The following is a 12645-nucleotide window of genomic DNA, read 5'->3' as shown; positions in this document are numbered from 1 at the left end:
CGCCTTAGTTCCCCTTCTTCACCCACAGCCCTCCTGCCAGTCCCTACCTCCCTGGAGACCCATGTTCCCCTTCAGGGAGCCAGCCCTGCCACGGTGAGCATCCGCATATTTACCCTGGTGCCACACAGGAGAGACCAGCTTATTTCTACGTGAGGGCCTGAACCAAAGTTTCATCCTATGGCTCCTGGCCAGCTGATGCCAGAGAAGCAGTGGCACCACTGAGTACAACGCTGAGGCATTTAGGGTCATCCTGCTGAAGGTGAAGTCCAGAGACAAAAACCAAGTGAGAACACTGGATAAAAACATCGTTGTGTAGGAATACACAGGATTTCCCATGACCTTCTCAAGTCAACACAACTAGATGGTTCCTTTCAGGGGACACTGCTCTACAGCCAAGGGAGCCTCAAAAGCAACACAGCTTGAGCAGCTCAAGCAGTTCAGATAAGACGCCCACACAGGGCAGGCAGATACAACACAGGAAGACACCTACGTCCTTGCACAGCTGCTGGAGCCTGGGCAGGATGTCCTGACACGTTTCAAAAAGCACTAGAGACCTACATTTGGGCAACAGAGTGAAGCCACACCTGTGCCCCTGGTAGGGGGGGCTGGACAGCCTTCTGTCCTTCCCAGCCTTGGATGAACCTAGATATTGTCACACACCTGAATCTGAGCATCTTCATCTGGAGTCGAACCCCACCTTAGACTTGCAAAGTGCCAATGTCTGACAACAAGACAGTCACCTCGGACTCCTCTCGCCTCCAGTCAACGAGGTGCTTCACAAACAGTTCCTCACAGCCCTTCTCTGTGTTTCAGTGAGGATGAGCTGAACTTGAACCACACACAGAAATGCCCGTTTTTCTTTGCTGAGGGAGAGGCCATGACTAGCCAGGGAAAAAGGAAATTCACTAAATATGCTCAGATCCCCAGAGATGATCATTCCAATTAGTCAGGACAAACATCAACAGTGCTTGACAAAGTGAGCCCACTGCTGCCAGTCAAGCCTTCAACCCCTGGGTTTACAGGTTGCTCTTTTTCCCTCTGGTTTCACTGATAATTTTATTTGTCTAGACAAATGTCTCCGGTATTTTGCTGTTATTTGGAGTGAACACCTTCTGGAATCACCTCCAGCTGAACCCTCACACCAGGCAACACGGACATCAGCCTGATCAGCTCAGGCCAAGTGGCAATGGGTACTGGGTGCAGTAGGATACACATGAAAGCAGTAAGTTCCCATATCCTCCTGCTGAGAGGAATTGCTGCTGACTTGCTTTGGGGCAGTCTTCCTTGTTCTGCACAACACTCACATGCACACCAGGTCCAAACTCATTCATTCTTCATTAGCTGCAACAATGAAGATACAGGTTCTTGGACTGTTTTGTAATGAGACAATTAGCACAGGATTCCTCGTCATAAGAGCTGTCAGGAAGTTTTCACCAAGGGATTCAAGCTGGGCTTGTTAGACCCTACTTGATGGTATGATAACGCCGGAGCCACTGAACAGATTGCAAACGGCACTGCTGTTAGCGACCTGTGCAGGGCCAGCAGTATCACAGTACAGAGGCAGCAAGTCCAGTGCTGACTCCTCCACAGCTGCAGCTTGCAGGGGGTCTGTGCCCTTCACTGTTATCACTGGCTGCTTCCATAATTACAGAATAGCTGGGAAAACAACAATCCCAAAACGCCTTTTATACATGCAGCTATTATGCACTCAGTGTTTGATTGTTTGTCTGGGATTAAAAAGAATTTGAAAAAGGCATTATGCACCTACCTGCAAGCCTTACATCCACCATTTCTCCACCTTCCCACAGGCCCTGGCAACTCTGATGGCCCTGCTGTTTTGGGGAGTTGTTTGGTTTGTTTCCATCTTTTTTTTTTTTTTTTCCTTCTTTCTTTTTCCCGGATGCCATCACTTGAAGTGTCATAAAAAAAAAAACAGACCAGACGGGTAGACTGCAAGGTGGTTGGAGAACCAGCTGGACCACCAGGCTCTAAGTTCTAACTGGGGACCAACAGCCTACCAGCGGTGTTCCTCGGGGGTTGGTACCAGGGCAGTGTTGTTTAATGCCTTCCTCTCAGCAGGTCTGTGCACTCTCGGCAGGTCTGCAGATGACGCTGACCAGGCAGAGAGGTTATCACACCAAATGAATGGACCTTGAGAGGCTGGAGAAAAGCTGTGTGAGGCTCAATCCAATTTTGGGTCCCCCAAGTACAAGCAAGACATTGACATACAGTTCAATGTATGTTCAATGGAGGCTACCAAGATTGTGAAACGGCGGAGCACAGGACAGGCAAGGAAAGGCTGACAGAAACGGGTTTATTCAGCCTGGGGAAAAGGTGGAGTCTTACTGCTGTCTACAACTCCCTAATGGGGAGTTATAGAGAAGACTGAGCCAAATTTTCTTTTGGAGGTGCATAGCAAAAGGACAAGAGGCAAAAAAACCCAGCTGCAGCGAGGGAATCCCAATTGAAATAAAAACATATAAACTTCAAAATAGAGTGAATGTAGCAGTGTAACAAGGGCCAAGGAGGCTACGGGAACTCCAGCCTTGGAAACATCCATAACTTGTCTGATCAGCCTGACCTAGCTTTGAAGTCGGCCCTGCTTGAGCAGGGGGTTGGACAAGAGAGGTTGAGCTAAATTACGACTATATGAAGAGGTAAAGCATGCAACACATGGAAATGCATTCCCAGAGCTTCTTTCACACTCCTTTTCAGGAAAAAAACTGTTTTCCAGCAGAGCTAAAAGGAAATCAGAAGACCTGAAAAACCCAAGGATATTTAAGGTAAGGAAATAATCAGGAATGAACAGCAAAACTTAATGCATGATTTCAAGAAAAATTGAACCACAATTTAAATAACCATTATGAGCCCAAGGAGCCAGACTCCCCCACTCCTGCAGCCATGTGATAAACCAAAAGCCATCTGAACTCCTGTCACTGCTCCCACCCTCTTGCCCAGCATCTAGATCTGGCAGGACATTTTCCAATATCCCACAACCTTAGCACCTTTCAAGCAGGCTACAGCTAAAGTTAATGCTTCCTATTGAAATGCTTCTTTTCTGTCTCTCTGCCTTTCAAAGCACAGATTAACTAGAAGCCAGGATTTAACATGACCCACATCTAACGTCAAAGGCTGCTGATGTTTAGCTGAGCACAAGTGACAGGTCTGATTCCTCCTTGACACAACAAAGTTATTGACTTTTTCAAGGTCCTGTTCTTGGACTTCCCATTGCCTGTCACTACTTCAGCTCCTGTCTGATGGACCAGACCACAAGGCCCTGAACTTTCAGTACCTACTTTGTAAAACAGACGTTAATAAGGACAGCAACAAATTACAAACTAAGGTTTTACAACAGGTTATGGTATTTGAAACTTCTTGATTTGGCTGCAAAGAACTTTCTCAAACTTTATTAATCAGCCTTAAGCTCTAAAAGGCTCTTTGAGCAGCAATATCTACTGCTTCACAGCATGAGGTCTCTGGGAGAAAGAAAGAAAATCTCTGCGTTGTTGGAAGAAAACATTTCTAAAGCTGAAGAACTTCCCCTTGGTACAGAACTGGCTCCAGTGGTAATGCAGTTTCAGCAATTAAGTCAAAGCTGGTTTTGATTTGTTTATCAGCTCTTTAAATGCCATGCTTCATGCACATGCTGAGTACCTGACCATTAAGAAGCTAAGAGGATGTGCCAGTACAGGACAACAAACTGTACTGGCTCTAGGCAGAGCAGTCGAACTAGTTACTGCTCTCCTACCTTCAGGGTCAGTAGCCCACTAAGTGTCCACCAGCTGCTTCAGTGCAATAAAATAATTTCCCGGTGTGGTGGAACAGAGCCATTAAACCCCACATTCACTCTTGGGGATTGAGGCTAACAAAGACAAGTCCAGCTCCATCACATTAATCAACAGTCCCTTAATGAAGTGTTGAAGTCAGGAGCCCAAAGCTCCCTGCAGTTGGTCCCTTCTACAGCCAGTGGGTATTTCAACCCACCCAAAAACCTGCACCTCCTTCTGGAACTCCTCGTTGACCACAGGAGGCTGGAAAATCAATAAGCTTCTAACTGATGTTCCTCAAAGTCATGGGCAATGGCTCTGGAATCCATTCAAAACCAAACAGGAACTAGGGAATGGCCTGAGGTCAGCCCCGTTACTGAGGGGACAGATGTGCTGTGTCATTGCCAGGTGGGAGACTGCGTTTTGCTCACCAAGGCTAGCTGGGCCAGGGCAACACGTGTCCACAGCCTCCCATGGCCTTGAGACAAGCTCCAAGTGTCACAGGACAGCAACTGCACTTACTTGGAAGATATTGGAGAAGTCTCTCAGGTTGAAAATGTAGTGGAACTTGATAGCAGTTGGCAGGAACGTAGCAGCTACTTTCTGATGCAGTCCCAGGGCCAAGGAAATCAGCTGCTGGGCTGATTTTTGCACAGCACCTGAGAAATTCCCACTCGTCAGGTGCTGCATTAAAATAGTGCTGTAGATCCTGGACAAGGCATCCTGACCAGGGATGGACAGGGCAAAGACACAGAAGTGACGCTGAGGAAAAGAAGACATGGAAAGGTCAAAGAGATGCGCAACCATTTCTCAAGCAAAATGCCCTTGGGGACTTGATGTGATTGGATGCACTGCTCGATAAGCTCATCTAGGCTCCCTTTGCCACAAAAGGTTGGACCAGATGATCTCTCAATGTCCCTTCCAACCTGGGATGCTCTATGATTCTATGTCTTGCAGTCCACCCGAACAAGGCTACTTCCTCTTCCAGTTTTCCAGCAGAAGACAGTGACACCATTCTGCTCGCTAAACATGGGATTTTCAACTGCATTTCACAACAGCTACGCTGGAAGTTCAGTCCGTTGAAGAGCTGAAGGGCTCTGAAGGTCCCACTGATCTCTGCTGAAGTCAAGTTGCTTTCTCAAACACTGTGTTTCAATGCCTCGAACTCAGCAGATTTAACCCAGCCTTGTGTTACAGCCCTAAAAACCTAACCGTAACAGTGATCATAATTAACAGCCCTTTTGGATTCACTTCCTTACTCTGAGCCTGCTCCCTAATCCTGACTTCCATGGTTTCTTCTGATCTGACAAATACAGCAGCCCCTGCCCTGTTCCCCCTGAGACCGTGGTAACACTTGGCTCCCCCCATCCCACCAAACCACTCTCCCTGACAAAATATGATGGCCCTGTCCCTGCTGCCTGTTGGGAACAGCCCCTGGAAGGTGCCATGTCCCAGAAGAGCCCTTATTGATTTGGAATTTGCAAAGACAGAGGAGATGCCCATTTCCAGCCATGGGATGCTTCATTTGAACACAACACAGCCCCTTGCTAAAGAGGAGCCAGGGCCTGGGCTGACTCTCATCGCGAGGTTTCCACATGAGGGAATGCATTTTGCTCTCTGCTGTCCCAGCTCCCCAGCAGCTGGCAGGTCCCTGCCTGCAGTGCTGTGAGCAGGATCTGTCCCTGCAGCAGCCGCCCCACCGAGCCAGGGCTGCTCTTCCACGGACACTCCTTTCTCAGGGTACTTCTCCACTACTGCTCACGTGCCAGGATTCCTCGTACAGCACGGCAAACACCAGCCACGCAGCCGGGATGGGCACCGTCCCTCGGGCTGCCATTTGTCCCCCCTGGGTGCCAAGAGGACCTGCTCAGTGGATTTGATCTGCAGGCACAGGGAGCAGCCTCCGAGCCCTCCTCATGGGCTGGAGAAAAGGGTAATTAACCTCAGAGCTGATAATAACCAGCTCTATGACCGAGGCCGGGCCTCCCAGCTCCCAAAAAATCAAGCCCTGAGGTTTACAATTTCTTCCCAAATCTATACTTCTGTTACCAGCAGCACTTGTACTGGTTTTTCAGGGTTTTTTTGGGGTTTGTTTGTTTGGGTTTCCCCTCCCCACCTCCACTTAATGAGAGCATACTGCCAGCTCCATCAGGAAATTTCTGAAACCGAAAGGCTTTCATGAACTACTTTCCAGAGGTAAATATTAGCCAAACGAAGGCAAAATCTGCCTATATGAACCAGAAGGCTGTCCCAAAAGTAAGTGTTGAGCTGACTGGCAACTTGTGACTTCTTCCTCCGCCTGAGCAGCAGAACGTGAGGAAAAACAAGCAGGGGAATAAGGGAGCAAGCCTGCTGCTTCACCATTAGGAAGTGCAGTCACTTGGCAGATTCCTGCCTTTTCTACTGATAAAATGACAGCAGAATCTGTCAGCGGTTTTCCTCTGGCCTCATGCTTAAATAATCCACTCAGAAATAAAACCAGCGATGTGCCTGCCGTTGCAAGGGTTTACCTGGAGACGCGGGTTGATGGTGAAACTCCCCGCGGTCGGGTTCATGCACGACACGTACTGCACATTCGTGATCTCCTTCAGCGACAGCTTGGTCCTGTCGTACCTTTGGGCAAAACGAGAGCAGTGGCACAGCGACCGCAGCCCGCGAGCGACAGCCGCTGCGTCTGTCCCAGCGCGTGTCCACGGGCTGCCAATGTCACAGGCTTCTTCCCCACGAGGGTGGTGAAACACTGGCCCAGGTTGCCCAGAGAAGCTGTGGCTGCCCCCTCCCTCCCTGGTAGTGCTCAAGGCCAGGTTGGATGGAGCTCTGAGCAACCTGGGCTGGTGGAAGATGTCCCTGCTCATGGCAGGGGGGTTGGAACCAGATATCTTTAAGGTCTCTTCCAACTCTGACCAGTCTATGGTTCTATGTCCAGTTGTCTTCAGCAGGGTCAGATTCTGCTCCTCATCAAGGCAGGGTCCAGGCTTGCCTGCACGTTGGTACAGGGCCTGGCACACACAAGCCCTGCTCTTGGCGGAAATCTTTCAGCTTCAACACCCTGTAGCTAATATTTCTATTACCTAGTAACAAGCACCGAGCAAAGCCCACAGGTCCTACTCATCACCTGCATCGAAACTGTAGAAAATCGCAGGAGTGCAGCTGGTCCAAGCCCACCTGGGACAGGCACAAGCAAGCTGCCTGCTGCCAGACGCCGCTGCCCACCCGCTGCCTGCGTGCCGCTTTCTGCCCGACTTCCCCAACACCCACAGCTCCAAATTCCAGGCTCCACTCCACTGCCGCTGTACCCGGGAAGGTTTTGGTCAAGCTCAGGCATGCACGCAGCTGAGGAGACTGGAAATGGCCCTGCATTCCCCATGGGAAAGGCTGCAAATATTCCTGTCCCACGCAGCGCCGCTGGCTACGGTGTAAGATGCACCAACCTCCTTCCAAAACACTGTCATTGTTTTTCCTTCGAATGACCTCTGCTTAGAAAATGCTTGTTTATTGCTGCCTGACTGCAAACAATATTAGGTGTTCACAGCAGCGGGGAGTTCACCCCAGCTGAGGCCAAATCCACGGCTTGCCTTCGCTCTCAGAGTTGCAGGGACTCAAGGCTGAGCATCGTGCTCCCCTTGCAGGCTTTGCACTGGGACCAGTCACAAGCTGCAGCGAGAGCAGAGCAAAGCTCCTCTCAACTAGGCTATGAGCCAGTGAGTTTGCTGGGGACAGGACAAACCCCGAGGGCACACAACTCTCGGTTCACCCAGAGCCTCCCAGCAAGTTCCAGCCCAGGAGGACGCGATGACAAACACAGGATGGAAAGAGGGAACCACACTTTGGCTTCCTCTCAAACTCCTTCCCCACACTGGAGCCGAACAAAAAGGTCTCAGACCACCAAGCCCGAGCAGCCTCCTACCAGTGGCCGTAGTCCAGGTGCTGCCTGATCAGCGTATGGGGCTGCACGGTCCCGTAAGCGTCCACTTCAGGCATGTTCAGATCGTCGATGAAGTACACAAGCTTCTTGGTACCCGGAGGGCCATAACTTCTGCCAGCCTTTTTCTCCAGAGGCTTCTCAAGCACACCTGTATGGAGGCAGAGGTGCAAAGCTAAACTACCGAGGGAGTCATTGCTGCAAAATAAAAGCGATTTCTCCCCCCAGCTCGATGCCGTGCTGTGTGTGGCCACAGCAGCCCCAGGAGGAGCTGAGCTATGCACAGGACAGGCAGGGCTCACCTCGCAGCCCCCAGCCCCCTCCAGCCGGTACCTGGGCTCTTGATTGCTTTTTGGGGAGGATGAGCTGGTCTCGGCACGGGATGCTGCTCACAGAAGGACGGTGGCTGTCCCCAAGCTGCAGCTATAGAGCAGCCCGGCACGGGGCTGGAGGGGACCCTTGGGCAGCTTTTTGGCCTGACTTGACCCAAATCAGAGAGCTCTCAATTCCTTCTTTCAAACAAAATACAACAGACCAACAGTCTGCCAGAAAATGGGTCTACTTCATAGCAAACAAAAGGTTTTCATGCAAGATAAAGCCTTTTGAATCCATTCTGCATGTTTTTTTTAAACTAAATCTTGGTTGCTGAGGTTATTCTGATCCGTAGAACAGAGCGGTGAATATTCTCTGCTGTCTGCCCCAGGAATACAGTGACCGTGCCAGTGACACGGGCAGTAGTGGCTGGGCACTGGGAAGGAACAAGGGAGGTGCAGTGGGCACAGAACCCAATGAGCAAAGCCAATTTTGTGAATGTAAATGCATTTTTTACCTCTGTTAGACAAAAGAAATTGGTGATTTCGGGGTCAAATTCCTGGGCATCTTCAGAACAATCAAAATAATATTTTTTATTTAAATGGACCAAATACCCACAAGTTCCCTGATCCCCTCCCCAGTATTACCCAAACATCCAGATAATGTGACAAGACTCAGTTCCAACAGGAGCTGTCAAATTACCACCTAGTTGTAAGTAGGGTCATGCATGAGCAAGGGAAAGCATGGGGAGAGAAGTTTCTCATTTCAAACCTTTGGAAGATTTTAATTTGTTTTAGCAGAAGCCGAGGTTACGTGTTGCTCTAGATTATAAAACATGGAGAATATTTATGATGCTGGGCTGATATTTAACAAAAATCACCCCACATTGCTGCACATAGTGTTTTACAGGTTATTGATGCTTTTGATTGCAGACTGAGCAGCCTTTAGTGACTCGGTAAGTGGAAAAGCAAACAGGAGCAGCTCCGCTCTGCCCGGATCCTGGGATGGTTTTTCCGCCGTGCGCTTACTTGGCCAGCACCCTTGGGCCCAGGGCCTCACCAATCTCCTGAAGACGGGGGCGGAATTTGTTTCATTTACACAGTTTTGGGTTGTCAACAGACCTATAAGGTGCTGTGGAGCAACACAGTGAGTAGCAATTCTTTGTAATTAAGGAAGACTGGCAAATGTAAATGGGAGTGGGAATTTTTATAAAAATCTCCTTGTGAAAAAGTACGCTTAAGCCATCCATCATCACGTGCAAAAGTCATTAAGGAAGATCTATATTCTGTTTTTTTCAGACCACAAATCTTTTATAACACCATTTTTTTTACTGCTTCAGTGCATTGCAGACAGCTTGTCTTTCCCACTTCTCAAAATTCAGCTGATTTCTTGTCACAGACAGTTGCTGCACAAAGGAGTGAATTGTGCCAAGAAAAATGATGAATCTTTCCTCAATGGAATCTCTCTCCCCCTTCAATAAAACCATAATATTTGAAATTTCTGGTAGCAAGTTAAATTAAGTGTTTCAAATAAGCATTTAATTTAAATTTAATTAGTTCTTAATTAACATATAAAATCAGCCCTTTTTGAGGTTAAACAAGTATGCAGGAGATTCATCACACTGAAATGCAATTACTGGGGATCAAGTGACATGTTCGTGAAAGTTGCATTTTAATTCAAAGCCATATCTCACAATAATAATAAAGGGGCCACGTCCCTGCCTCTGAGATCCTGACACACTCAAATTCACACCCGAAAGAAACAGACACCGCAAACGAGACTTCGCAAGTGCGACTCCTCTTGCCTGCTGGATGTTGATCAAGGGGGGGAAAAAAACCTCCAAAACCAAAAAATACCCCATTTATTGCAATTTTCTCAAGGCAGATCTGGAGCAGAAAGGTGCTGAACGACAGAATCCAGGGCTACAGCTGAGGAGCAAGGAGGAGCAGAGGTCCAAGCAGGCAAGAAGCAGAGACCATCAGACTGGAGGTCTGGGGCAATGGGCTGAGAGAGCACCAAATGCCACAGAAATTGGTATTCAGTCACAATACACCAAAGAAAATCCCGAAACTGGCCCCAGGCTTGGGCAAGAGAGAGTGTCTGGCTCCTTTTAACCCCTATGCACATGGCACTTCTGTAAGCCGCAGGGCCCGCAAGGACGGTTTGAACCACATAGCTGTTCTTCCCCTAAAGGGCACGGGCTCTGCACCTTGTAAATCTCTGCACCAACAGGCATCTTGTCTAAGAAATTACTGGATTTCAGCGTAGGCTCTTTTTTAAGTTAAAAAAAAAAAAAAAAAAAGAATAAAAATCCAAAACTGCTTTGTATCCATGTTTTACAAATTTAAAGAGGTGCCTGCTGGGGGATAAAAAGCAGCCAACTGACAAACTACACAAAAACAGACAAATTAACTCTAAAAAATGAGCAGTAGGGAACCAGGCCAAGCAGTATAAATCGTGCTTCCCAATGCAAATCTCAGAGCCACATCTTCATTCACGCACCAGACGACTTGCTCCTCTCTGCAGAGGAAGAAAGTTGCCATCTCAGCCCATAGCTCACGGCCGGAGTAAACAGGGACGCGCTGCCAGCTCTGCCCGTATAAATCTCCACATCTGCACACACTCGCCCATCCGGGTGGAGATAAATGAGCGCACATTGGCCCACCCAGGCAGCCGGGCGGACAGACAGACGGCCCAGCCCATTTACCAGCTCAAGGGCATTTCACGGAGACCTCACATGAGAGGAAAAGAGGCACCTGGGAGGGGAAAAGGGAAGCTGTAACCATCACGCTGCTCAGGGCTGCAGGACTGGCCAAAAGGTGAGATTTTACCATTTTTTCGCTTAAAGGACATGTAAACCAAATAATTGGCATTCCCACTGTGGGCAGAGGCACGGGCACCACCCCACGGGGCTGGCTGGCATGGGCAGGAGACCCTGTGAAGGTGGGCACCAGCAGGCTCCAAAACCCTGCAAACCGGCCCCAGAAAGCTCCGATGCTGGCCCCATGACACGGCCCCAGGTTACACAGCAGGGGCTGAGCCTGTGCTGTCACCTCTCTGCAAGCGGGTCGGTCCCAAAGGGCCATTTCAAGCTCCAACACCTCTCTTAAAACGTGTATGGTGTTGGGAACCTCGCAGGGCACGGATGCCGCCCCAGGTGCTCACTGCCTTCGGCAGCAATTTGGGCTGTGAGCACGTCCTCACCCTGAACCGCTTGGCCAGGAACAACCCAGATGGTGAACGTTAAATCCTTGGTCTCACTGACCCCTCACGAATGGTTGTCCTGTATAAGGCTGGGGGAACAAAAGGATTTCAGGCCACTGGGGCCAAACCAAGCTATATAAAAAAAGCATTTTGCTTTGCAGTGTCCCACAGCTGTTTTTCAACTCAAACCAAACCAGTTGTTTCATTCTTGGTTAATAAATACATGTAAAAAGTTATTTTATCTCCCTTTACGTCAACTCAAAGTGAAAAGATCATTCCAAAATGAACAACTTTTCAAGGATTCCCTCCTTCTTCTTCATCTCTGAAGAGACTACACAGCGAAACTGACCTCTTCTTGTCCCAAACTTCATTTTTCACTGATGTGCCAATATCCTCAAGCCCTGGACCCCCTGGGGAGGTGGGTGTGTGGGACCTGCTCCATGGGAGCACATCAGGCTTCAGCAGGACACAGAGGACAGCACCAGGAACCGGCAGCCCTGGGTTACAGCCTGCACATATCCATTAGCACCATCCTCACTGCTAACTGGGATGCAATTCCCACCACTGCACCCTGAGGACTGTTTGGATCCTAGCCAAGAAAGCCATCCTGTTCAGCATGGGCTTAAATTCGAGCATATTAATGACTCGCATCAAGTCAAGAACGAGGTACGTGCCGTACAGACCAGCAGCAGGTTTAGGCACGTGCTTTGGCACAGCCTTGAAACAGAGTCGTGGTGTGCAGAATTCAAATCCTCACGTCGGAAAACGTTATCTTCCCCCAAACCAGGGGCCTGCTGACCTGAGAGTTTCACAGTGGATTGAAGAATCTGCAGGCACCAATTCAGTGCCCACAAGTGACACAGGCATCACGGCCATGGGTCTTCCCCCCAGAGCGACAGTGTACACCCTGCTCCAAACCCCACCGGACACCCTGGGAATTCAGAAACCCACCAGACAACAGTCCCGTGGCTCAGCTGCTGCCTTACCTTGCAGCATGGCAGAGGTGGTGTAGTAGTTAAACGGGACCTTCTTCACCACATACGCGTCCATGTCCAGTGAGGAGAGCTTGTCCCCCACCAGCACAGACTTCCCTGTGCCGGCACTGCCCACCAGCATCACCGGGCGCTGGCGCTCCAGGAGCCTGTCCATGAAGTACCGCACGCGGACCGTCTCAGTGGTGGGCACCAGGCAAGCCTGAGAGGGGGATAACGAGCAGATCAGTGTCCCCATCCCTGCCACAACCCCATAGCCATGTTATAGAATCACAGAACCACAGAATGGCAGGGGTTGGAAGGGACCTCTGTGGGTCATCTAGTCCAACCCTCCTGCTGAAGCAGGGTCACCTACAGCAGGCCGCACAGGACCTTGTCCAGGCGGGTCTTGAATATCTCCAGAGAAGGAGACTCCACAACCTCCCTGGGCAGCCTGGGCCAGGGCTCC

General features: G+C 49.6%; 1 protein-coding gene across 1 annotated transcript in view; it reads right to left on the bottom strand.

Moving 5' to 3' along the window:
• Positions 1-12645, bottom strand: part of DNAH9 (dynein axonemal heavy chain 9) — a 200534-nt gene that overhangs the window by 123646 nt on the left and 64243 nt on the right. Inside the window, exons 41-44 of the mRNA XM_075440716.1 lie at positions 12192-12399; positions 7675-7840; positions 6278-6380; positions 4290-4529 (exon numbers count right to left, since the gene is read on the bottom strand). Coding sequence (XP_075296831.1) covers positions 4290-4529; positions 6278-6380; positions 7675-7840; positions 12192-12399 — 717 coding nt within the window. The remainder of the gene's footprint in view (positions 1-4289; positions 4530-6277; positions 6381-7674; positions 7841-12191; positions 12400-12645) is intronic.

This window comes from Opisthocomus hoazin, chromosome 21 (assembly GCF_030867145.1).
Source record: "Opisthocomus hoazin isolate bOpiHoa1 chromosome 21, bOpiHoa1.hap1, whole genome shotgun sequence".
Classification (NCBI taxonomy): domain Eukaryota; kingdom Metazoa; phylum Chordata; class Aves; order Opisthocomiformes; family Opisthocomidae; genus Opisthocomus; species Opisthocomus hoazin.
The sequence above is the reverse complement of the archived record's forward strand: the minus strand, read 5'-3'. Positions and strand labels throughout refer to the sequence as shown.